The sequence below is a fragment of the Grus americana genome, chromosome 1, assembly GCF_028858705.1.
Source record: "Grus americana isolate bGruAme1 chromosome 1, bGruAme1.mat, whole genome shotgun sequence".
Classification (NCBI taxonomy): Eukaryota; Metazoa; Chordata; class Aves; order Gruiformes; family Gruidae; genus Grus; species Grus americana.
The window spans coordinates 134,355,575-134,382,827 of record NC_072852.1 but is presented as its reverse complement, the minus strand read 5'-3'; the positions used below and the strand labels follow the sequence as shown (position 1 = coordinate 134,382,827).

At 47.4% G+C, this 27,253-nt stretch overlaps 1 protein-coding gene across 4 annotated transcripts in view; it reads left to right on the top strand.

The window, feature by feature from the left end:
- Positions 1–27,253, top strand: part of NHS (NHS actin remodeling regulator) — a 266,162-nt gene that overhangs the window by 189,574 nt on the left and 49,335 nt on the right. Inside the window, exon 1 of one of the 4 annotated variants that reach the window (XM_054847045.1) lies at positions 24,316–24,386. The exons of the other annotated variants lie outside the window; for them this stretch is intronic. Within the exon in view, the coding sequence (XP_054703020.1) occupies positions 24,365–24,386 (22 nt within the window). The 5' untranslated portion in view covers positions 24,316–24,364. Of the gene's footprint in view, positions 1–24,315; positions 24,387–27,253 lie in introns of those variants that run through there. 4 annotated transcript variants of the gene reach the window in all.

Here is a 27,253-nt window from a genome sequence, read left to right as displayed (position 1 = left end):
CCTGGCTAGGTCAGCTGGCGGAGAGCTGGGAGTTTGGTATTTCTTACCTGTTTTCCAAATCTCTTTTATGACTCTGAAGAGACATGAAGAAGGATGTTAAAATAAAAAGGAAGCAGTTTATTCCCTTTTTTTTTTTTTCTCCCCCGATGCTGCTGAGATTGCCAGTGACTATTACCTGAGCAGCAGCTAGCAAGTTTCTGCAGGAGTGTGTTGATGGAGCAAGTAAGTAGCGGTATCTCTGAATAAATCATTTATGTGTGCACTGCAGACTGTGCTTCAGGGATTGGCATTAACGGTGGCGCACTTTCAGACAAACAGAGGAAAAGGCTTTCACCCAACTTTTTACTGAAACCTCAGAGGAATAAAACAGGTCAGCGGTGAATATTAAATTAACTTTTGGCCATCTTCCAAAGTGATCTGGCCTAGTTAGGAAACATCAAGAAGGAAGAAAGCTTTGCTTCTTCACATCCTGATTTCTCCAGGGAGAGGAGAGAAGGAGATCTGTGCGTGGCATTACAAAGGCAACCTGATTTTATAAGTCAACAGTTCTTCCATACACACACAGAGACAGCCCCATGCAAATCCGCATAACACCTGCATACGCTTTTCTTGCAATGCTGCAGCAATATTTAACCCACCTGCATTTTTTAATGCTAACTTGGAAATTGTGATGAATATGGCTAGATCAACAGGGTATTTATTCTGTTTTGCAAGACCATCAGTAAAGCTTTATCAGATGGAGCATAATGTGACTTTCCTGCCCTTGCCTGCCCGGTGCATGTGATAGGATCGGTTCCTCACTGGAGAGCGTACATCTCCTTCTCTCAGCCACGTGAAAGCCTAGCAAGGCTGACTCCAGCGGAGACTACTTAACAGCCACAGAGATACTGCACGGAAATACTGCCCTCCATTTTCTGCATGTTGGGTGTTTGTCCAAAACACATAATTTGTTTCAAGAAATTATACGTTTTTAGTATAAGCCTGAGTATTTAAGGATAAAGGAACAGTGGAGTTAAACCATCAGTACCTGTTGGCAATCCCATGCAGAAAATGAAGAGCTCTGTTATCTGTTCAGAGGGAAAGAGGGAGAGATGAGCGAGCCCTTTGCTAAATTTGCAGTTGATCATCCTGTTCAGAAGTGTGTGTAGAGAGAGATACAAATAAGCCGTCGGAGCCACTGGAGAGCCTCTTGCCTCCCCAGCATCTCCCAGGGCTTGCCTGCAGACCTCGCCCGCGGGACCGGGTTCAGTACGCCCGAAGAGGGCTAGTGTTCATTAGCCCAATTAGATCTCCTGCAGGGAGCAGGGCTACTGAAACGAACTGCTAATGAATCCGCCTGGCCACCTTTCCCCACCACTTCGGTGTTTCCTCCACAGGGCTTGGGTTTGCTTTAGGTGGAAGCGAGTCCCCGGCAAGGCGAGGCGAGGCAGGTCACGGCGGAGTGGAAAAACGGGCTGTCGTGAACCGCGTTTGCCTCTTCAGCCTCTCGCCCCGCTGGCTCGCTGTCCTTCAAGCACTCCGTTGGGCAGCTGCGGTGAGTGGCGCGGGTATTTGTCGGGACAGGCTGGAAAGCGTATGTGCAAAATAGGGAAAACGCTTCAAGGATGCCTCTTTCTCTTGCTTCTGTGGTCAAAAATAAGATTAAAAGGTTTTAATAAATTGGTCAGAAAATGTGACGAGTGGGTTTGGGTTGGGGTTTTTTTTGTCTTCCTGTGCAAGTTTTCAACACAAATGTAGAAGCCACAAAGCAAACATTTTCTGGCACACATCTCAAACTAAAATTCAGAAATGCCGCTGCAGGGCCATATGGGAACTGTATTGCTGCGCATCTGTGGGGCAGACCTTCTGGCCGGGTACTTGCTGAGGGTACTTGCGTTTCCCCCCTTCGTTAGCGACATCCCCCCTCCCCACGGCCGAGGTCCCGGGGGGGAGGGCAGCGAGGGAGGTGCAGCCTGGCCAAGGAGCCCAGCTCCTGGGGAGGGAGGTGGCGCGCAGCGGCCACGCTGACCAGTAATGCTCCCCAGGTACTGAATCTTTCCAGTCCAGAGGAATTTTCTGAGGGGAGAAAAAAGCTTTGCCCGAACGATCTTACTGAGTCAAACATATTATTTTCTCTGGGATGGCAGAGAAATGACTGATTTTTTTAAAATTTTAATTAACCCTCAATAATGTCAGAAGCTCGAAGCTGGCTGCACCCTGTGAAAGTTTCCCCGAGGAGGGCACGGGGGTGCCAAAGCGCCCGGCTCTCCCTCTGGAGCCCATGCGGGGCTCCTGCTTCCTACCCCCTGACCCCCGCCGGGAAGCGGGTGGGCACCGATGGCCACGGCAGACAAACCCGGGCATCTCCAAGGCTTTAGGGCTGTTTGCGACCTCAACCAGGTTTAGGCAGTGGGCTTCCTCACCGAGGTTGAAGGGCGAGCTGCTGAGCCGCCAAACCCTCAGTTATTTTCCACATCTGGTTTGATTCTCTGCAGATAAACAGCAGCCTTGCCATTAACAACAAAAACTTAATTCACTGAGGTTTGTTCAAGCACTGAGAGCAAATATTTTTCCTGTGCAGCTTGGGGTCATTTTAAGGGAAAAACAGGGCTGGAGGTATATCGCCCCTTTAAAAATTATTATTACTTCCTAGAGAAAATAAAACGTAAAGCACCTCTTCCTTCCATTTGTGAGGTTATTTTTACGGAAAAATTGCTTGCTTGGGAAGGAAACATTGCTTTGTGCCTGAGTTGGGATCAGAGCAGGGGATTTGAATAAATGTATGGATTAATTTACCTTTTTTCTTTTTTTTTTTTTTTACATGAAAAATCTCATTCATAAGTCATACCTCAATAAAACTGTATAGAAATGTTTGGTCTGTTTTTCTCTGTCATCCACTCCCTCTCAGTGCCAGGGCTTACATGCGAAGGGAGGGGACGGAGCAGCTGACGAGTACCATAATTATAAGTATTTTAGGAAATGTCCGTGGCTGCGTAAGCCGCTGATTCCCCTCACTGCTGCTTGGGAGGCTGAAGCCCCTATGTAGGTCACGTTCTCCAAGGCTGCTGCCTCCTTTACAGCCAGACCTGCTGTTGACTTGGGCTGTCTTAATGCATCAAAGAGCCTCAGCTATGCTTCAGCTCCCCTTCTGAACTCGAGCTGCACCGCTCAGCTCTTCTTGTAATCGCTGAGGTGGGTAACCTGACCAGGGGAGCTCGAGCATTAATCACAGCCTTCCTGGTTCCCTGGGCGGAGAAGAAAATTTCTCATTTTACCATCGCCGTTGTTATTTTTATATCTTGGAAATCTGTTCCTAAATCTCTTTTCCCGCCTTTTCTCTTTTTTTTGGTTTCCATATGTCATAACCCAGTTATTATTATCAATGATCATATGCAGTGAACCAGGAGAGGCAGTTTGGGTTTTTTTTATTTAAAAATACTTTTAAGAGAACAAATGGAGACACACAGAAAATGAAAATAGGAATATTGCCGGAGATCGTTTCTCTCTGCTGCACAGTGATAATAACATCAGAGGTGCCATTACATGATGGAGCAGCCTACTGAACAGTCAGTGGGTTTGGGGTAGGGACTGCTCCTTAGCGGAAAATGACTTTTTCCTCCTTGCTGTTCTGCACAGCATCACCTCCAGACGTGGGGATCAGAAACTAAGAGGCCGGAAGTATGCAGCTGACAATTCTCAGGATACCTGAGGAAGTATTGCAGGAGGCACTGGTCATTTGTCCCTTTGCTGCAGTTTCCGTGTCTGGCATTGCAATGCCAAGCCTTGTGAGTAGCGCAACGTGGGGTCGGCTTCTGCTGGCCTTGATCCGGCCAGGAGAGCGGCACGTGTCTGCTGTAATTGGGAACTGCCCGATGCGCAGCGAGTCGCAGCCGGCTGGGCTCAGGCAGAAGGAGATGCTGAGTGCATGCTGGCGAGAAACGGCTGGGTTTAATAACATCTGTGGGGTTTTTTTCCCTTTTTCTTCCTAGCAAATTTTACCGGTTGTGATTTTTCTCCTTTGCTGGCCGGGTTAATTCTTAAACACTCCCACCTCTCCCAACCACGGCAGGAATGTTTCCCGATGTCTTTGCTGTTAAGCCAGAGCAGAAGCCAAGTAAGAAACCCGAGCTTCTCCGGGGCAGGAAAGCGTTAACCCCCTCACAGGACGGCCAGCAGGAGCGGGGGGATTACTGCTCCCCACTCCCATTTGCTGTCCTTGGGGAGATTAGGAAGACCAAGTCCCAGGGCTGGACCATCTGTGAGCCTGGAAGGGCAGCGGGGAGGCTGTGCAGGGGCTGGCTCTGCCGTCCTGCCGGCGGATGGGTGGGTTCCTCCCCCGGGGTGAGCACCGCTGGGTCCCGGCGTGGCTGGGACTCGGTGGGTGCCGCGGAGGACAGAGCAGCCCCTCGGGCACCGGGCCGCTTGGCTGAGAGCAGAGCGGAGCGGAGCTGCTGGGGCTGAAGAGCGCGGGCAGAGCCCCCTTCCTGACAGGCTTCCTCGCGGGCGCCGCTGGCGGAGGGAGGATGTTCTCCCCAAACTCCTGCGGAGCGGAGCTCACTTTCCTGCACAGAGCTGCACCTCATTTTAAGGATGCCTCCTTCCTTGGTTGTTTTGGTTTGGTGTTTTGTTTTTTTTTTTTCCACTTCTAGAGCCAAAGAATGCAGTAAAACTTTCAGTAACGGGTACTTCTTATCAAACCTGATTTACAGAGTGCTCAGACTTTTCAGTGTTTGTCCTTGCTTTCTGCGAGTTGGCAAGCCTGCCTGAGTATTTCATTTTTATGATTTTATTTTTTGTTTGCACATGGCCGAGAGACTTATCCAAGCGGGGGATTCATGAAGTATCCGGAGCCCTTCCCTGCCAGCCAGCGGGCTGCGGGGCGGGAGCATAGAGCTGGGTAGCGCTCAGCTTTCGGCTGGATTTGTGCCTCTTCCCCAGGGCTGGTGGAAAATGGGTGGATGTTAGCCGTTCGTCAAACATTGCCGCCATCAGTTTGTGCTAACCAAGTAAAGATAGCTTCACGGGACAGTGGCGAAAGATGGGACCGGTCTTTGTGTAATAACCTTATCTGAAATTCAGCAGGTCTTCAAAGCCAGCTGACATGCTTTTATTTATTTTTTCTCCTTTCTTTGCAAAGCGCCAGTGGGAGCGGGGTGGGGGTCTCCATTATTTTTTTTTAAATGACAGCACTGATATCACCTAATTAGTTTAGTGACAAAATCTGTAGAAGAAGGTTGTAAGCCCTTTCTGATTTATTTGGTTCTGCTACCATGGAGAAATAGCTCTATTTGTCTGCTCCTTGCAGAAAAAAAATGCAGACTGAGCAGGTTTTTTCTGTTGTCAAATGAAACACCAAATTAAATAAATAAATGAATAAGACCCCGGGCAAAATGCAGATTCAGTCAAACATTTTTTGCATCAGATGCATGATCAGTTTAATAAGGGAGATCCAGCTAAATACTTGGAGGGAGGGAGATGGTAGGAGAGAGGGCTAGAGAAGGAGTAGCAGGATGAGGCATGATGCGTTTAGCTAGGCAGTTAGCTCTTTCAGCAGTTTTCTCCATAACTTGAAGGGTCGGTAGGATAGGGTTTGGGTTTGTTGTTAAACCTCGTTAGTGTCAAATCTATTGATGCCTGGTAAAGATTACGCTAATGTGTAAGCCTTTGGGGGTTGTGTGTGCGTGCGTGTGTGTGCACAAGCACATGCGACTGTATTACCAGCAAATGCTGATCCTGATGGATTAAAGGGGAGGTCAACAACACATATCACTTAACTCTGTGGCCAGGGTGGTCGTCTTAAAACGCTGTCAGTGGATGGATGGCACCCGATGACAAAAGTGTCAGGCATCCAAGTGTTAATGACTTAATCACTCCCCCCCTTATTCCCCGTTTTTATAGCCCCCCTGGAAATAATGCATGTGCCTTCTGCTGTATTCGACACAGCTTTTTCCTTTGGCCTGACACTATTGCTATATAGTGACACTTCCCAGTGGCACTCCGCAACATTTCACTGAAGTCCGTACAGAACTGGTCCTTGGCAGGTTTATGAAACCAAGTGCTTTATTTGTGCAAATGAAGCATTATAAAACATAATCTAGCTTTGTGGGTACCTTCTTTACAGAAATTGTCCCATTCTTCTGTCCCCCAAATATTTGGGGCCCCTATTAATTAATAATTAAAAGCAAATAAGTACTTTCTAATTATGTCTTCAACAATTTGGTATTATGATATAAGTTCCCGAAACATAATGATGTCCTGTGGCTCAATAAAGCAATGTCCTCTTCCAGATGTTGCTGCTGTTGTTAATGGGTTCGCATTGTGAGAGCAATCTCTCTGCTCAGTTGTTGTAACGGCATGCAACACCTGCTAGCAACGTCCACAGGCCTGGAGTATACAGCTTAAGCATGTCTCACTCTCTTAAACTGGGAAAAAACCAGGATTTGGGAAGATTCAGATACAGTCTATTTATGATAAATTTCCAGGTTCTGGAATCAGCAGACCTGCCTTCCCCCCTTTCTGTATTCAGTGGTCTCCATTTACTTCAGCTTCAAACTTTCCTCTTTTAATGGCTTTCCCTGAGTTATAGGTACCACTACTTACCATGTGGACGAGTATTTGTATGGCACCGCACACACTGGAGCATCTCTGCAGATATTACTTGTTAGGTCATTGCAAGCTTGTTGTAGGTGCGCCCTTAACTACAAACAGTCTGTGAAGCCACTTTTGTGTAACAGGGACCTTTTGGTTCAACTGATCTCAATTCTGTCTTTGTGTATGTCAAACATATGTTCTCAGCTAAATAAAGGTGTAATTATAAAAGAATTACATGAAAGGGATGCAGACCCTAGGACTGAGCTATTTTTCTTCAGCAACTCATTTTGGGTTCAGCAGGAACAGGATGGGTTCTGTCCTCCTGGGGAAGTGGAATTGATGTATAGCAAACGCAGCCACGCTCTGATTATAGCTACTCTGGAGCAGCTGCCTTTGTGGATTGTCTTCCAGAACAAATAGGGATTTTAGAAATTATTAACATTGTGCTTCTTGGATAAATCTACTTTTGTTATGGAATAGAGAGTCCTCATGGGAAACTACACAAAATGGCCGGAGAGAAATACCATGCGCTCATCAAATTCCCCATATTAAAAAAAAAGGCCTTTGAAATCAGTTTGCTCCAAACCAAGCAAGAACTGCATCTCAGTTTAACATGAAGGGGTTGTACCATGGCTACCTACCATTTAATAATGCATCTTTATGTTAATTGGTGCGATTTGATCCATGGACCATCCCTTAATCATAACAAGAGACGCCTTACTCCTCCAGTAGTTGTGCTAAAATCATCCCCATGGCAAAGACGGTCGGGCCAGTCTGGAGTAAGATGAGATACGTAAGAGAGCTATCAGAATTTGATGAATGAAAATAACAAAAAAGATAGGCAAAATATGAAACACAAGGCTGCAGGGTCCTCTGTCTGGCTCAAGCCAGTGAGTGCAAAGAAATTCAGACTTGCTGTCAGCTAAAGCTCCAGCACAACCCTTTGACATGACTATGTAATGCAGCAAATCTGTTTCTCGTCATCTGACGCTCCACCGAGACCTCTCGCTATGCTTAGCTGAGAGCTTTGAACGTCCTTGCTTTTGTTGGCCTCTTATGAAGTCCCTCAAAAACACAGTTGATCTGATATTTTACTCTGCTGTTGCCAGCTATCCTGGTTGTTGTTGGATAGCAATGAGCTAGTAGCAGCTGGTGTGCCAGTGGATCTTGTATTAATGCAGTCAGGGTAGCAGGGCAGCGGTTGTGCTGCCCATGCAACCCCTGGCAGGGCATGGGCAGGACGAAGGGAGGACCACTATGCTCTGCTGATGTCCAAGCAAAAGGGCAGTGTGGAGGAAGATCTCCACTTCATAGCCATCCTTGTGTAGCAGGAGCCCCAGCTGCAGTCCTTTTACTCCTTGGGGCTTTAGGGAAGTTTCCTCACCCCCTACAAGGTGGCTTCTGGAGCTTTTTTAATGCTGGATGCAGAATAGGAAGCCACCAGCTGTCCTGGTGCTGGTGGCTTGGGGCATCTCAGCCAGTGAGTGCAGTTTTGCTCCCAGCAGATCTGTGCTCACTTTCATAAATGAGCAGTAAATGGGGAACAGAGCCATCCTCTCCCCTGTTGAAATCATCATGTCTGGCCTTGGGCTGCCTTTTACAGCCCATAGTTTGGGAGAGCTTCCACTGACCTAAAGCGGGGATGCATGGCTTGCCACAAGCCTGAGGGTGAAGCGTGGGCAGTAGTGGTGTCAGACCTGGGAGGAGGTGGCTGTGGATGGATGCCCTGAGTGCTTGCACCTATGTTCTTTCCCCCCTGCGAAGCTATTGGAAAAGGACATGCTACCCATGTGCACGTCATGGTAAGGCAGAAGCACAGAAACAGAGGGGTGTGCAGGAGCCACCCTGGCTTTGGGCTGGTCTCTGAAACCCAGACGCAATTTCTCAACAGCACGAGTGAAGCACAGATGTCAGACATCGATAAGATGGAGGAAACACATGGTTTTGTAAACTGGGAGAAAGGAGGACTCCATGGAAATGCTTCGTTCCCCTTCTTACATGATTACATCCACAAGTAGTCGGGAGGAAGCTGTGATTTACCTTTGGAGCGCACAGTAAATCGCTGTGAGAGCCAACGTCCCGTCTGCGTTATGCTCACTGGGAATGGCCTCTGGCCACCAGCAGCTGCAACTGCCAAAGTTTTCTGTCTCTGAAAGACTCACCAGCAGTTTGGGCTTGGGTGATGAATTTTCAAATGCGGTTTTGCTGTGAAGCCTGCTCAGAGCATACACAGTCGAACAGCCAGCCCAGGGCTGGAGGAGATGACAGCAGGCCCTGGCCGTCCACAGAAGGAGGGGCACAGCCGCCCGACCTGTAATGGCACCTATGTGTGCCTTGCTGGGCTTGGAAAAGTGATAAAGGAATGAAGGCTTGATATTTTGGGAGGGGGATGCGTGCTCAATGCTGTAAAGACACCCAGGGACAGACATGTCAACTTTGCTGAGTGTGTTGGGGAGACTGTAGGCTTTCCTCATCGTGAGGGATTAACCCCAGTGGACTAAGTAAACTGGCCCATGGGCCTCTCCAGAGGTGTTGTACGAGAGGGACAGGGAGACCGATGCAAATCTGCCAGCGCAGTGACTCCAGTCCCAGCACGATCCATGGCCCAACCCTGTGGGCAGCACTGCCCTTGGGTGAGAGTCCTGCTGCCTGCAAGACCCAGCTTTGGGCTGCGGGGTGTCGGGTGTTCCCAGCCGTGCCGGCTGCTGCGTGGTGGGACTGGTACCCTGGGCCAGGGAGTGCGGAGCCTGGCTGGAGCTTGCTTCAGGCACAGCTATTCCCAAGTGACACAATTCCAGCAATGGGGAATATGAAAGTGTGCTTCACACAGCACAGGTCCTGGGGCATGAAGGTCATAGAGCAAATGAGGCAGTCGGGGTGACAAGGGAGAGCACCGGTAACCAGAAGGGAAGATAACGGAGTAGGTTATCTGCTGTTATGAGTACAGCAGGATGGGGAATGGGGTTCTTCTGACTGCTCTGCAGTCTGTCACCAAGATGCAATCACTCACTGGAATAACATCTGTTGTGACGGTTGTTGACATTAGCATGTTAAATATGGCACCAACTGTTCCAAAAACGTACCACCGGAAGAAAAGCAACTTTAAAGGTGTCCTGTCAGGGTATGAAGACTGTGGTGGGGCAGACTTAAAGCAGGCTTCACATGTAAGGCTCATCTCAGCAAATATACAGGCAGCTGAAGCAACAGTGGATCCCTAAGCTATGAGTTCAAATTATCTCGTATGGCCAAGGCTGCTGCTGCTCTTTCAAAATCAGCAATGGGGGCATAAACCTACTCCATCCTCTTCTGAGCGGCTGGCTTTCAGTGCACTGTGATAACTACACCACGTTAAAGGGTTTGTGGTCATTAGTCCCCAGTTGCTCTCCCAGGATCACAGGATGACCAGAACCTGGCACAAGGGTTGTAGGGAACAGCTATGTGAGCTCTCACCCCTTGCCCCCTAAAGCAGCAAAACAGACCAGTAGTTAAATGGGACCTCACACCGAGCTTGATCAGCATCTCCATGTAGTGACTGGTCAACCTATGACATCACAGCTGATTGGCAAATGCTGCAGACTGTCACACGTCACGATGCAGTCCCCATACAGGGTTTTATAGCTTATGCCTCGCACTCCAAATAAAGCCTAATGGGTGACTGCAGTGACAAATACAAGAAGTGGGCTGTTTCATTGCTTGAAGTGACAGCAGCTTTCGTGGCCAATAAAGGGGTCTGTAGCATAGAGCCCCAAAGCCAAGTGTGAGTGGACTAGATGGCATAAACTGCCTGTGCCCATCCTGGTAGAGCATAACCAGCTTTAAGCCCTTCACTTTGAGCAAAAAACAGACTGTTGTGGGCAAGGGGGAATGAAAACAAATGCTTTTTCAGTGAAAAAGTTGGCCAAAAGAGCCATATTCTAATGCAACATATGGGTCATTATTATAGCTTGTCATTGATGATACGGGACACCAGGGTACAGGAGAGGTGTGTAATGGGTGCATTAGTTTCGAAGCTGTGAGGCTTGGAAAGCTGCATGAGGTGTCTCTAGCAGACACTTAGAAAGCAGTACAGGATTCAGTACAGGTGTCTAAATCCTTCCTGGCCTCCAGCTGCTGCCCCAGGGTCCTATTTTGTATCGACCAGCCCTGTACAGATGTGCCATATACCCTAGAGCATCTTAAATGGTACCGGACACCTTTGTTTAAGCAACTGAATCCCACCCTAAGTGGTTTGCTCAAGATCATATATAAAGCCTCTGTGAGAGCTGGGACCCAAGCCCAGACCTCTTCATGTGCTATCCAGCATTTTGATCACTGGAACGTGCCCTCCCTCAGAAATGAATGTATCCATATGGTGGGTTTAGTTGGATTTATTTTTGCTTTTCTCATTTTGGAATAATTTCACTAGGAAAGGGTCATTAAAAAAAGTTTTGCAGTAGATGATAAATGCTTCTCCACAGTGCACGTTGTGTACAGGGAAGGGGTGAAAGTCCTTTAACCTTATTATACTTTCTGTATTTTTGTTTCAGCCTTCAGTGTTATTACATCTTCTGTGCTGGATTTTGGAGGGAAATACACATGCTGTTTTAATATCCCTGTGCCGAGTCTTGCCCTAACTATGTGACCATCTTGGGTTGTTTGTTCTGCTATTCAAGACGACGTCCGTGTGAGCCTACGGTACAAAAATCACGTGAGACAAAGCGTGAGGGAGAGAAACCCCGGACCGAAAGAAAATATGCGGGGAGGTGGGGTGTAGGAAAGCAGCCTTGTGCATGGCAGCAGACCTGATGGAAGTGTCAATGAGACAGTCCGAAAGCTCACCTGGCACGCAGTGGATGCAGTAAGGTTTTCAAAGCGGCCGCTTGGTGCAGGGCTTTCTAGGGTCAAAAAGATTGTCGTGCTGCGTATTTGGAGCAATAGCAGATGGTGGGGAGAATGTGGGACCTCAGCTGCCAGTTTGAGGACTTAGTGGGCTGCTAAGAGAAGCAAGAAGATTAGAGGCCTGGGATGGAGAGAGAGGAATAAACTGAGTTTGGAAGCACGAGATCAATAGTTTGTAATACTACTTTGGCTGAGGCTTGTATTGAATAAGAAACCTGCTGAAAACAATTATCTGAAAAAACGAAGCTGCTCAGATTTCTGCTTTATAAGTTTCTCCATTAATTTAATCCCCCTCCCCATCCGTTCTGTGAGTGCTGTGTCCGGTCTAATGAGGCCCCCTTCTTTCTTCTCGTTTGGGCAGCCGTCCGAAACCGCTCCTGTCGAGAAGGGCTTTTTCAGCCCCAGCGGCTCCCATGGGATTTGGGGGCAGAGAAATACGGAGTTCAGAAGAGCAGCAACTACTTGTGAGAGTTAATGAGGGGAAATGAACTCATTTGTGATACTTGTAAACTTGAAACCCAGTTACAGGGAGGGGAGAGGGCTGGGGCATCCAGCTGGTCGTAACGCAGACGTAGCGATACAGGGAGAGGCGAGCTGCCGGCCCTGCAGAGCCTGGCCGTGCACAGAGCCCTGTTTCTGGTTTAAATGGGATTCCTTTGAAAGAGAAGCAAAGTCATGATAAGAAAAAACTAGGTGCCCTTTCCAAACGTCCTGTCCCAGGGCTCAGATGCTGACAGCGTGCTGTGTATCCTGACGGTGATTTCTACCCTCAGCTTGCGAAGCCCTTTGAGCCTTTCGCCTGGCTCCCCACTGCGGCTGCCCGTAGTGGGATGGCGCTGATTGACACCAGCCTAATCCCTTACCTTTGCGGCAGGTACTGCAGAGAGCTAAAGTACTAACAGACTGAAAAAGCTTCATAGGCCAGCCCTCGGTGTCTCGTGCTTTACGGAATTTCATTGCCATGCTACATTTCAGCAATTTAAAAGCAAACATGAAGCAGTCAAAGCCGCGTATGACTAAACTATTGTTTTGTTCCCAGTCTTCCTCTGGACAGCAACCCCCCTCCTATACCTCCTTCTCTTTGATCCCTAAAAAGCCAGCTATGACTTTAAATAAACTATAAGTGGGGACACGACTCTGCTTGATGTCTGGCCTGCAATGGAAGTAAAGTGTCACTTCTAATTTTGTGTGGGTGCAGAACAAAGATGCCTGTGACCAATCCACTGCACAGTGCACTGGTTTTGTTTGAACAGGGAGCTTTGGTGAGAAGCATATTTCAAAGGGCCAGGGAAGCAGATTGTAAATGCTGTCAAAGAGAAATTATTGTACCTTTTTTAATTCCCATTCATGGTATCTTGTGTTCTTACCTCACGGATGCTGTGCAATAACCTCGCACAGTAGATAGAGTAGGCAGCTGGAGCACCATGCCAAAGACTGGCTCGGCTTGGCGGGTCTCCGTCCCAGGGCAGGTATTGACCCATGTTAAGCCAACAGGGGCATTTGCAAATGGACGAAGGGCAGAAACAGAAAAGCAACTAGGCAATCTGCAGTACTGCTCATTTACAAACAACGAAGCCGCCTAACCACATTTGTCTAACTAACTTCAGTCACTGTTGCCAATACCAAATCAAAAGGCACTAGGTCTGTATGAGCCAATGCTATCTATGTAGCTGTTGGCACAGTATTTTTCAAGACTGCAATGACCAAGGAAGAACTTTAATAAAATTAGTCCCAGATTTACTATGAATAGGAGTTTAGCCAGATCTCATGGATGCTAGCAGTAAGAAACTATTTTCCTATTAAATAGCAATGTAGTTGAGTAAGAAATTGAGATAAATTGTTGGGATGACTTCCAATTGTAGACTGTGGTGAATAAATGAGGTAGGTCAAGCCTCCTCAGCAGCCTGGGTTTCAGTTTCACATCAGGCAGTTCCGTATCGCCGTGTCTGTCTCTTCTGCACCATTTGCTTCATACACTTTATGTACATCCTCCCCCTGCTTCCACTCTCCCTTGTAAATATTTAATCATAAAATCTCTCTGCCTTTCTGGTTCCTTGTATTTGACATGTGCTTTATCCTGGCTACTGCCTCTGGGAGCTGGTCCTTGATGAAAAGGGACAAAGCAGACCATCAAGCTAGCACGCTTTGTACAAGGCATTATTTTTTCCATCTGTCAAAATTAAATGGCACATGGACTTTTCCCTTGGCCTATCAATACTTCCACAAAATTCAGGGCTGTCTAATGAAACTCAGGGAAAATAGTTGCATGATGACATTCTCTTGCATGTTGTCATAGTGTCATATGGCTCTGTGCAATCAGGGAGGGGTTTTTGGCTTTTTAAAGATTGATCCACAAAGAGGATGACCACCACTGCTTACTGCAGCCCTGCCACTGCTGTTGCACACATCAACCTCAGCCACCAACCCACCCAAACAGGCGGCTGTCTTCCAAGCGTTTTTAGCATCGATTCCAGTATTTGGTATGTAGAAGGCACTTGGGGGGTCCACAGCCTTGGCCTCACCTGGTTGCGAGTGGGCATCTTGCTGTTGGCTCCGGCTGGGACAGGATTTCACCGCTGCACCATTTCCAGCTGGAGGTGACCGCTGTGGCCTCTCCCGGGGAAAGCTTTGTCACGGACTGTCTCCCTTTCCTATGAAGGAGTCCAGCTTAAGGCAGCTCATCTCTAAAAAAAGCAACCATTCATTTCCAGGACACGAAGGCTCAAGGTTTCCCCCTTTTTTTCCTCCTCTCAGCTGTTTGTGGCTGCTACGGGCAGCACACAGAATTGCTTCAACTCACCTCTGTCTCCCATTTGATTATGGACGTCCCTCTGTTCATTTTCGCAAAGCAGTGACGAGGACAGGGATGAAATACAACTGTTCTCCCCTCGCACTCTCACCAAGGCAAGTACAGACACTGGGCTTTTAAGCTATTTTTTAGCTAAAAGCAGCAGGCGGTCAAAGCTTGTCAGAAGAGACACCTTGTCCCTCAGTCAAAGACACGTGCTCAGGTGCTTTCTTCCTCCCACCCTCAGTCTGGAAGGGAAATTTCAGTAGCAGACGTAGTTTTTAGAGACACATAGCCAACTCTGATAAGATTGAGAAATACGGGGTCGCATGTATCCTTCCCAGGCTCTTTTCTCCCCCGCCTTTGCCACGACCATGTCCCTCCTTGCTCCTCCTGCCACCCCCTCAGCCACCCTCTGCAGCAGAGCCACAAGCTCCAGATGAGCAGCTCAGCCCCAGCACCGCAGGCTGGCGTTTTTCTGGTTTTAGCACAAATATAGCACTCCTAGCTCACAGGGCAAATGATGATTGACTCCTTTGTAGATGACGGATGAAGCAAACGGATATGGAGGAATAAATATAGAATTCCCACGATCATCTTAAATTCCGTGTGCGCTGAAAGGAATTGGGGTGGTTCTCCTGGGGCAGCAGATGGCAAACTCACTTGGGGATAATTCCCGTTGGATTCTTGTTTTTGTGGTCACTGCTTACAGAGGTCACTAATCCCATAGCTTGGCTTCTCCCTGGGCGTCACTAAACGCGTTGGTTTGGATTTTGGAAATCAAGCACAGTATGTAAAAGTGGTATGTGCTAAGTGCTCTAACAGGAAAATCTTGTGTAGTATTTTAATATGTATTACATGTCGGACTCTGACAAGACAGGCACATAGCTGATGAATGTAATTTGTCAGTAAAATTCAGCAGATGTATCTTCAGGGTTTAACTCGGTATCAAAGCAAGAAGGCAGCACTGAATATATAGTGCTGAAAATCAGACTCCTCAATCCTTTTCCATCGATCGATATTAATTGTTAGAGAAATAGTAGTGATTTGGACCAATACAGGCAGTATGGAGTGATAGATCCCTGAGTTGTTATTTGGGTTTGTGTGTGGAGCTTGCTGCAAAGCGCATGATAAGTACTATGGGATTATTGCAGTTCTGCCTTGTTTTAACAGGTCAGAATAGGGCAGTTCTTGCTCAATGGTATGCAGGCTTTTCAGTTGTGCTAGGACAGTGACATCGTTACTATTTTAGGCAGTAGGTTACTTGAATGTGACTTGTATTTCTATTCATGTTAAAAAAACCTTACAGTCTTTCCAAGGAGTTATTAATCTGTATTATAACAACTGTGTCTTTGGTTGTTTGAAAAGGAAAGCCCTGGCAAGCAGAAATATAGAGTTGCCAAGCTAAAAGCAAAATATATTAAGTCAAACATCAATATTTATGACACAGTCAGTAGTTCTTTTGAAATAAAGAAGAAGAAAATCTTGTGGAAAAGGATGGGGAAGGGTGGAAATGCTAGTGAGATACAATAAACATGATATAGTTACAATATAAAACTCACATAACTCAGGACTCAGTTCTTCTAAGAACCCAGGCACAATCACCTGTGGCTAAGCAAAGACTTCAGACAAACGAAGCGAGTGATGCACTGTCGGGCAAAAGAAGGATCACGGAGAGGATCCTTTTCTGCAATCCTTATTTTGCAACTGGCACCCAAATAGCATGGCAGTTGAGGCATTACCGGATTACATGGAAATGGGTGGAGCCACATATCCAAGTCTCTTAATTAATGAGTTGTGATTGAAAGTTACATTATGAATAAAAAATATTTATACTAGTACAATTCCTATTTAAAAAACACTTTCAGTCTGCTTCTGGTGATGAAAGACCAGACAAATATATTGATCCCTCTACAACATCTTTTATCATTATAAGACTCGTAAACCACATCGTAACTCTCCCAAAGCATGGGTTGCACACCCTGTCACCCCAGGGCGGCATGGAAACGCAAGTGGGAATAGTAAACAGGTAAAATTTCCCTGTTACGCAGGGAAAGACCCAAGATTCAGTTCAAGATTTTATTTTTTGGTTCCAGGGCGATCCAGGTTCCATTTCATAGCCTGATATATTGGTTAAACTAGGAGAAAGAAACTTTATGTCCTGGTCAGTAGGAAGTTTTGCTTCCTCTTACTAGTTTTTGAGACTCTCATGCAAACCAGGATCGGTGTTGAAAACCAATGCCACAGTAGTGTATTGCACAGTGGATGACATGCTGATCTCGTAGGTAGGAAATACGGCATCGCATCCCTCCGAGGAGAGGAGAGTTTGCATCCGTGTCTCCTGGGCTCTAGGGAAAGTGTTCTAGTCACTGCGCTGCTGGAGACCTGGGGGAATACAGTTTTCACTGGGTGAGGGCGACATGAAAAATCCCAGCCATAAATTTTCTGAATTGTTATTTTGCACCCCAGTGTCACCTACCCTGTGCGGATCTGGCCCGGGTTGGCTAGCGGGGCCGTGGTGGCTGGGGATGGAGGGAAGGTGCAGCTATGCAGGCAGCAGGCAGCGTGATGCCATCCCACTTGTTTCTGTAGGAAATGAGGCTAAAAGCCGCTTGTATGGTGTATGTGTGTGGCTGAAAGCACCCTGTAATCACGGTAGGAAGAAGAGCGGAAACCTGTAATAATCTTCACCAGCAAGTACCTTGATAATTTGTAGCTGCCACTACATACAGCATATTTAGGACCTGGCCTTTTATGAAAAAGGTGCAAGCAGACGTAGCTGCGGTGGCCTTTGCTTGGTGCCTGTCCCCTGGTGCCAGCACGGCTGGGCAGCCCGAGGCAGAGCGGGAACCCCCAAGGAGGGTCTCTCCTGGTCCTGGAGGTACCTACCAGGAGGTAGCCTGGAGGTTCAGAGAAATGGGTCCAGGACGGCTTCTCCTTTCTGCGGCAAGAAAAAAGATGCTCCTTAAAGCCCCACATGGAAAGCCCCGGTAGCGAGGAGTCCCTTAGAGAGGTGAGGCACTGGCTCACATGTTGCTGCTACCACCAAGCTCCCCCATGCTTGCATGGCCATGTAAGGAGGAAGGAGCCGCTTTCTCCCTCCCTCAGGTGACCATGTAACGTGGGGCTGGAGCAGCCCCTGCCAGCCCGGTGCCCTGGAGCTGTGGGAGCAAAGCAGGGGGTGCCGGGGCAGCCCTGCCTCAGCCCTGCTCCCTGCTCCAGAGGATGCTCCAGGGGCTGGAGGAGCGATGGCAGCCAAGATTAATTTTTGCTTTTCAGGTTGAGTCCTTTTGCCCCTGGCATTGGAGCTATGAACTACCAAGTTAAATATAGTGCATTTACATGCATGCATATACGTATTGACTTGGTATATATGTGTGTGTATAATTTGATATGTATATATATGTGTGTGTGTGTGTGATGCTTGAAGGGTGCTGCACCTTTAAGTGTTCACATGAGTCCCCAAAACACATGTATCACACAACTTAAATCCAGAAATTGGCGGGGGGGGGGGGGGGGGGGGAGAAGAATAACCCTGTGTCTTTCTGATATTTCCAAACACACTTCAAATTTTAAAAATTATCTGCATTAAAAACAAAACAAACTGGCCTAAGAAACAGCAGAGAAGTTTTAAAATATTCTGATGCAGCTGTGGAAGCTTTTCCCGTGTTACCTCCAACATGTGTGGTTGCTACAGCTGCAGCAAAGCCAATACTACAAGTATGGGAAAATTAGAACGATTGCCCAAACCAGCCTTGTGGTCCGATTTGCGTGCCAAGGCCCTGTTTCTGGAAAGGAGGATGTAGGGAGAGAAGAGGAGCAGACACCGAGGAGGACAGCTGTGAAGGTGCTGTCAAGGCTTGCGGCGCACCTTGCAGGTGCTTCAGCCAAAAGTTACCTCCGGGCGGCGATGCTCATCCACGATGACAGGCATGCATCAAAACTGGTGGAAGAACAGCACTTGTCTTTTACCAGATACTCATTAATTCCAGTTTAAGAAATGACGGTATGTAGAACATATAATTGAATATAAGAAAGGCCTGGCCTGTAGTGAGCAGAAGAGTTGTGGTTTGTGAGCTGATGTTATGAAAGGGCCTTGAGTCAATGATGTCGTAGCCTTGAAAACTGATTTTTTTATCACGTGTGAGAAAAATGCCTGCTATTTGATGCAGCCTTTTAAGATACAGAACCACAATGAGCAGATGATCAGTCAGATGCTTTCTGGTTTTAACATGATATTCTGTGAGGGTGAGAATGCGCTTTGTGGCCACGTGAAGTACCTGTGTATGCAGATGGGTATGGGGAATGGTCAAAAACCTGACAGTGGAACCCAATCCCACTGTGTGGTGATATCCTCTGAGTGCTATCCCCAAGAGCCTCAAGATGCATCTTTGTTGTATTGTGTTGTTTTCTAGTTCTTAATTATTTTAATAATACATGAGCTGTTTTGTCTCCTAGAAAAACCATTTGCTTTCCTCCCAAATGCCAAACCAGCTCCCTCTATGCTTGTGTACCAAGATGGGAGTCGAGATTTTCAAAGCCAGGTGGTTTTCTTGATGGATGGTGCATATCTGAACCCTTCAGAACAGCTTTGACAATCTCATTTCCAGGCATGAGTGTTCTATTAGTTATTACCATTTGCATTTTCTGGAACTTTACTTTTGGTATTTTCCATTGCTCCAAGCATCTGCAATATGTTTTATGTTGTTTGTGACAAAGCAGCGCCCACTTCACATGGATGGCAGCTAGACAACTAGCCCAAAGTACAGTTACTGCAAAAGAGGAAAGGCTTTTGAGATTATATTATTACCCTGAAGAGTGTTTGCTGCCTCCCATCGTCCCTCCCCACTCTTCCAGCTCTGACACTTCCCCTCCTGCCTCCTCAGAAATGTTCAGCCCAGCACATCCAAAATATAGTACATGTTCTGTATTACAGTGCAGTTATTTTTTACTGTGTAATTATTTTTTGCTGCTCTTTCTCCTCAGTTTGCATCTCCTCTCGGGGACGTCAACAGCTACCTGAATTTACAACATTCACTTTGTAGCTCCAGAGTACGCAACAGAGTGTAGATGGAGATGTGCAGTAACAGATAGGAAAGGTTGGGGTTAAGAAGAACTGGGAGGTGCGAGACGGGCCCTCCCATGTGCTGCTTCCAGATTCCAGCATGGGGCTGCAGTGCCCTTGGCCGAAATGGGGACAGGCCAACAATGCAACCAGGCCTTTCCAGCATGCAAGTCAAAGAAAGAGGGAATAGCTATGGTAGGGCAATTCTCCTAAGAGTTTTAAAAGCTTAAAAGATCTTAAAGTCAACACCAGCCTTTGCAAGGAGCCTGGCATGGAGACTTGGAGGCTGGAATTCGGTGTTTGACTGTCACTGGGACCACTGCCTGCTGGGGACATGAAAGCCAGCAGTGGTGAATTGAGCGCAGCAAAGGTGATGTGGTGAACACGTGAGCTGTATCGTGTGCCCGGTGCACGCCTGCCATTCAAACCGTATGGCAAGTACATGGAAAGCGGAAAATGGCAATAGCCCCCTCCTTCCTTTCTCACGCCTTTCCCTTCCAAATTTCTCTTTCCTTCCTCCTTTTTGTCTCCTTTTCTCACTTTCCAGATGCACCTTGCTGGGCTGTGTCTGTTTATGAGGGTCTGACTGAATAAGAAGCATAACCCCAGTAAGGATCTCCAGGATCAATCGAGTTGTCACCGCTTGCCAAATGGTGGGATGCTGGGAGTCCTTGCCGAGGACAATGCTCGGAAACGGGAGCAGCAGGCTGGAGCAGCCTGGTTTTAGGGTACCACGTAGTCAAGTGGAGCAGGAAGGAAAATAGGCAATGAAAAATGGCATTGAGATTTTGTCCTAGAGGAATGCCACGCTGTTCTGCCTCCTCCTCTTGTGTTAGGTCAGGAGAACTAGTACTGGGACTTACTTTCTTCTTTCTTTCCTTGAGAAGGTAAAATAGAGGAGAGGGAGGAATATTCACACTGCTTCTGCTTAAAAGCTAACTTTTATGTAGTCCAAGTCAGCTTTGAAATTGAAACCTCCCTGGGATAATGAAACAGGAGAGGCTGAGTTCCTATTTAGACCGATATTATTTGGCTGAGGGCAGTCTTTACTCAAGAGTAATTTGGGAAAGTGACAGACAGCCATGACCTTGATTTACTTTGTAAGAGTTTGGGCTGAAATGGAAGAGTATTGAAATTTTGATTTTTTTTAAAAAAAATTGCAGGGACATCATTAAAGAAGAGGACTTTCCATTCTTCCTTTCAGTACGCTCTGTAATGTTAAAAATAGCAGAGGATGTAGATGTGTGACATTCATCTGCTGACTTCTTCGTGTCTGTTACCAGACTTGATCGCATTTAAAGACTGGTCAAAGCAGAAAAGTAGTCCGGGACTCTCAGCTCACCTCTGAATCATTCTCAAAATGAGAAACACCCATTTATAAGATATAATACACTTGTTAAACTGTGCTCGTGGGAGGCATAGTGCTAGATTAAAGAGGATATTGGAAATCCTGAACAAGGTGCATTTGCTAAGGCAAGTGGAGAATTCATATAATATGGAGCATATTCTACCCCATTTACTGTGGAGGTACCCCAAGGTACACTGAAATGCATACATTAAGGCAGTGCTGCTACTTGATGCTCATTAATTTGAGCACCAATCTTCAACTCAGTCACCCAAATACTTGAACTCATCTGCGTTTGCCAAGTGAAACTGTTAGTTAATATCAATATAATAAGAGGGGAAATGATGGGAGAGGTGGGCAAGCTCCTTTTTCTTCTGGCTGGAAGGATTTCTACCTCTTTGATTGGAAGTTTTGGAAGTTCTGGATGTAATTTCAGCCCTCATTTATTTATGTTGGGTTCTTTCCACCTTCCAATCCCACACTTTGTTTGCCTGTTCTTTCTTACAGGAATGGGTTTGTTTGCTTTCCTACAAAAACATCTCACAACCGGGAACGAGCATGGAGCTTGTCGGGTTTGGGAGCTGTTATAACCAGCCGGCAGTCTGCAAATACTCCTGGCTGCAGATTAAAACAATGCCATCGGTCAGGGGAACCAAAGTAAAATGAGAAGGGGATGTTCCAAGGTTTCTTCAGGGGATAAAATACCTAGGCATTTGAACTGCAAAGTGCTGATAGACCTGTGAGAAGCAAATTTAGGAAGAGAAAACAGAAACACTAAACAAATTGTCCCATTAATCAAAGAAAACCGAGAAGAACGGACTTCATGTGGATTTGTGGACTTGTCCTTTACTCTCTGAAATTCTCCTTGCCTTCTCAGAAAAGCCACAGGACACCCTTCCCTCTCCCAGGGCAGGGGGACCACCACTAGCCCAGGGCCAGCCAGCCAGTTGGTTCCCAGGGGGAAGTGCAATAGTTGAATTTTACCTGTCTGTCCTTAATGGGAGTCGCACCAATTTGTTTTGGTTTGTTGTTTTTTGGGGTTTTTTTTCCCCCACCTAAAATTTGTAGGAATTTAATTACATAGAAGATAATCAATTATTCTGGTAAATTTGGGCAGGGAACTCAAAAATTATGGGGAAGGAATGCAGGGGACAGGCAGCAGGTTTGCCTTTTTTCCTTAAGAAGCTGGGTTAAACACTTACTTCATTTAGAAGGGAAATATGGAGATTTATCTGGTGAATTGACACACTTTCTGCTTCTTTCTCTTTTGATCTAGTATATGATGTATAATCGATGTTACTCCAGAGATGTTATCAATGCTGCTACGTGTATGTAGGATCCTCCTTTGCTAATGACTGTAATATCCCTATCAGAGCAGTGAGAAAACTGAGGTTTGATTAATGAGTGGTGGCAGAAGACACACTCTATGTATCTGAAGGTTCACACTGGAGGAGCTTCAAAGATGATCCCACATCCCTATCCACCACAGTCTTCCCTCCTCAGTCTCGGGCTCTTTCCTGCCCGTGCCAGAGGCCTGTGCCTGCTGCACGCGAGGAGAAGATGGGTGCAGCCTGGCAGGGCTGTGATTTGGAGAAGAGGACCCGCAGGGCCATGAACTTGCTAAAAGATGGAGATGGAGACTCTTTAGTGGAAATCCCATCCCAGGGTAATACCACCAGTTCTGTGCTGAGTGTGTAACGTTCTTTTGTCCCAGCTGACAGGAGATGTCAGGTTTTCAACCCTGGCTCGCTCAGAAGGTCTCTGGTGTTTGATACGAATGTGTTACCAGCCCACATGGAAAACACAGCTCTGAAGATGGAGAGAAGGGGGAGGGAGTTACAAATAAACCCTGAGGCAGGATTTTTGCTGACTTCCTTCAACTTCCCGCTGGCTCCCAGTCTCTAGCAGGGATTTTCCAAGGGACCTGATGCACCGGCATGTTCCTAATTCAGAGGGCTGCTGGGGGTTCAGCAGGACTTTTGCAGCCCCCAACGTGTAAGACATTTCTGGCATGCAAAGAAGTACCATTACATGACGTGTGTTACACACCACTATACCTTTTAGAGGAGCTTGAGTGACTTCTGTGAAGCTTTTACACCTCAATGTCAAATACTTACCTGTTACCAATGTAGTGGCGAGCGTGCAGCCTGTATGGACACGTAGGGTGCAAATGACTCTGAGCACATCTGCAAATGCAGCTTTATCCCATCGGTCCCCTTACTAGTGCAATATTCGATACGTCTACGGCATTGCTAGTAGCAGTAAGAGATCCAGAATGCATGTCTGTGTTTATATCTGCGTGTAGCTCTCTGTGTATATAATAGGTATACGAAGGCATATGTTATACATATGCACGTACGCACAGACTCCTCTCTCCTGCCAGTGCTGTGGCTGCCACCGCCGCTGCCGGCTGCCGCCGTGAGCATGGGAGCGTGCAAGGGAGGCTGCGGAGCCCGGGAGCCGCTCTCCGTCCCTCGCCCCGGCCACCCTGGTGCCTGCCGGCCGCCTCAGGGATGGGCAGCGCTCAGCACAAGCCCCAGCGCTACCCCGGGAGAGAAAACGCAGGTAGGGAAAATAAGGCGGCGAATGCCCCTGGCAATAAACAGGCCTTGTGCTGGGGCTCGGCCACGAGCTGCTGGGTCCTGCAGCCGTCAGTCAGGGGTGAGAGTGTTTTGAGAAGGCTCCCTTCAGTGATGCTTTAGGCTGAGACCTCAGGAGAGCGGAGGAACTGCTGGGAGCGTGTGCGCCGGGTGCTCGCAGCCTGGCTGCTTTGTAACAGTCTGGAGCGCTGGCCGAGGGATTTTGCTGCAGCGTCCTTCCCAACGGTTAAGGGAGGGAAATAAATGGAGTTGCGAGGTGAATCGTGGTACCAGGGGAGTGCTCCGGAGGTACCTGCTCGCTGCTGGTTGCTGGTGGAGCCAGCGGGGCTAGAAATGAGACTGATCTCAGCCTGGCAGCTGGGTGTCCCGGTCTGCAGCAAGCGCAGGGTTATTAAATCCAGACGACACTGTGTAAGGGCAGAGGATTTTGTAAGAAGCGACAAATGCTCCAGAGCCAGCATCGCCTGGGTCCTCCAGATGACCTCGTCCCAGGTAGCTCTGCTCGGGATCCTTTTTTATTACAGAAGTAGAGTTGGTGTCTGATGATGTCACGCTCAGGGGGAGGGAAATGAAAAAAAAAAAAAAGATAGATTGCAGTCCTAACGCAAGGAGGATGCAGCAAACCACAGAGAGGGTCCTCTCCTTTAAGGAAGACGAGGCAAAAGGCAGAGCCTCTAGGAGGGTCTCTCTCTCCCTCCTGCTTCAAAGAGGAAGACTGTTTGCCTTCTGTAAACGGAGCTGGCTGTGTAATGCATTATACATCGCGAGGTTAGACCTCTTCTGATTTCTTAAGGGAAAGGCTATTCTATTTCTCAAGTGGGTGCCAGCAGGGATGCTGTAAGAGCACGTAGAGACGGTGCATCCTGCATCCCGCACTGACACCCACCTGCACGGTCAACTGCAGACCGGGAACTTGGCGAGGAGCGAGGACCGAATCTGGAGCCAATGCAGGGGGAGAGGAGCAGCCTCAGCTTTTTTAGCAAGTGAATGGGGAGGGGGAGGAGGGTAGTATGAGCAGTGATGTCATTTTTAACTAGTTCATTGCAGAGCCGGGGAGTGAAGTTAGAGGAAAAACCTGCAGTCTCAGAATGGCTCTCAGCCTTGACTGGAGACTCTAAATGGCTGAGGGTCCCCACAATGGTAATTCATTTTCTTTCCTATGCAGAACTGTTCTGGTAGACCTTTATTTTGGGTCAAGCAGAGGGCATTTCTTTTTTTTTTTCTCTCTCTCTGTATGCTTTGAGGGTTTGACTTCAGCTTTTGCCTCCGGTTTGTTAAATACCTTGCAGGTTATTTGAAGTTTTGCCTGGGTAGTTTGAGAATTTATCTCTGGTGTGGGAATCCATGTCATTACAGGAGAGAGTTTAGCATGCAGTGTTTCTGCTACTCGTCAGGAGGGGAGATGCAGAGGTTGCCAAGCACACAGCTTTCTGTATGGGAAATGTACTTTTAAAATCACAGGTGGAAAGAAAGGGACTTGGCTGGCATTTGTTGCTGTAATGGATGGCATTTAATGTTGCTTGTAAGAGGCAGAAAGACTTCTGGTCAACTATACAGATAGATAGAAATGAATCTTGCTTTGGTGACAATTTCTTTGCTTTTGATTGCCAGGTTTTTATTTTGAGTGTTTTAATTCTAGTGGAACTGAATGGAAAATGTCAACATGAGAGGTTCTGACTGTTTGAGGCAGTACATGCATGTGTATTTCTTCATGGCATGCACTAACCACTCGCCTGCTGCTTCCTCCGCTGCACTTGCCCTGTTGCCGTCTTCCATAGCAATCAGTGGGCTGCCAGGCTGCACCACAGGACAGTCGGCAGCACAGACGGTTATGCTGCTTGCCGGTTCCAGGAATCAGCAGCAGCAGCAGTCAAGCCGTTTTTAGATAAATAACATTGTCAAGACAGGTCCATCAAGGGTAAAGAGGCTCAGCCAAAATGGCGGGTGGGGTAGAGCATCCCCAGTTTATATTTCCGAGTATTCAGCTGCTGGCATCACTGGCACAGTCTGGGTGTGTGCTTGTTGTGGTGCTGCTCAGCCCGAAGGCAGAGGCTGTAACGCCCGGAGTCCAGCTGGCTGTGGAAGGCTCAGAACATTCCTCTCTGGGCTCCCGTTTGCCAATGGTGAGACTTGCTTGTCTTCTCACCCAGGTGAACATCCGAGAGAGCTGAGGAAGCTAGACCTCAGTTTCGCTTACTAGGAACTTGGGACATGTATGTGATAGTCAAATACCTTCTGCTGTAGCCTATCATGGCAACCGTGAGCTCAAAGCTGGGAGATCTGGGGTCGAGGATGAAAGAGGCAGAATAGAAATGAGAACATTATGATACCTTCTGAATACGAAATGTTCCTTCAGGAGGTTCCTGCAGATGATAAAGGCTTGGTGAATCTGTTGCTCGCCTCGAGAAAGCTCTTAATGAAGAGTATCTGGGAGGAATAAGCCTCTCTTTTACCAGCTATCATGAAGATGCTGGCAGGCGTCACAGGGGCCATTTTCAACTCCTCCCCCTGCAACACACCATGGTGCAGAGGGAGAGTACATCTGGTAACCTTTTTCTTCTGCCAGTTCTCCCAACATTAGCCTCAGTGTTGGAATATGTAATTCAGAGCCAAAAGCCAGGCTTTCAAAGTGACGCGTTCGTATCGGTGTGGTTTTCATCCAGATGCATGCTTGCCTTCCCTGATAGTCCTTATGCGGGGGCAGTGTGCCTGGCAGGTGGAGGGAATGGATAACAGGCTGTACTGAACTAGTCACCGTGGCATACGGAAGCTTTCCATCTCTCTAGCACTAGGCTGAATCTGCTGCTGTGGATAGGCCACTTTGGTTTCCTCTGATTTTAGTGTGGTACCCTTCAACAGCAGGAAATTAATGCATTTGAAAAAGAAGAGCAAAGAATTCTGCACCTGGAGTAAGCGTCGCTTCTTCCTCCTCCTTTGGGGGCTCAAATATTCCCCCTGCCCAGTGCCTGGAGTATTCCAGGGCACTAGTTCTGACTTACTTCTCTCAGCTCAGTTCATCTGAGGTAAGCAATTGCAAATTCACAGCAGCAGAGATGGACTCCGCTACCCAAAGAAGAGGGGACCTGCATGTGACTGCAGCCCGTGCGCCCACTTCTGCAGCCTTCCCCTTAGGAACCAGCTGACTTTGCAGCAGGGAAGGTTAGGAAGACCTTTCCAAGTGCAAAGAGAAATAAAGCACTGGGACAGGCATCCTACAGAGCTTATGGGATGTCCTTCTTTTAGGCTTTTTAAGAACAAGTAAGAATAAAGTTGGGGTGGACTTGAAATGCTCAGTCCACTTTAGAGCACTGGAATTACATTTGGCTTTGTATTTTGGCGTTTTTAGGACAATTTTGGTTACGCATCAGTCAAAATTCACTATAGGAAGCATATTCTGTGTCTGGGGGTAGGTGCCTTATTTGCTATTTATTTTCGCTGTGTTTCAGGGTTGGAAAAGTCACAGACCAGACAGTTCTCTCATGGTTCTTTCCTGCCCTCCATTTCTACTGCAGTATGACTTAGCCCCACTGAGGTCCTGCCACCAAGGGGATGAGAATGGTTCAGTCTCTGAGCCCATTCAGCTGTAAAACTTTCTACTGCTATGGCCAGCAAAAGCATGACTGCTGTGTCAGCGATGAACACGACTTTTAGGAAATGGGAACCAGTGCACAGAAGTGACTGCTAAGGTTGCAGTATCTCTGGACTTCAGTGAGCTTTGGGTCTTATCATTAGTTGGCAACTGTGTTTGCTTACACTGGACTCTGGTCAAGACTGCAGTTGGTCTGGAGTGGACTCTTGGAGAGGGTTGGGGCAGTGGAGCATGAAGGAAACAGACTTGACTTGACTGATGTAGTTGACTGCTGCCCACGAGGAAGCACATTTTTCATACTGTAACTCTGACACGGTATGACTTTCAATCTATAGCATGATCCTTCTGTATGTTTATGTAGTAGAATTTACTTACTGTTCCAGTTGTTCTCACCTTGCATGGTCTTCTCAGAGGAGAA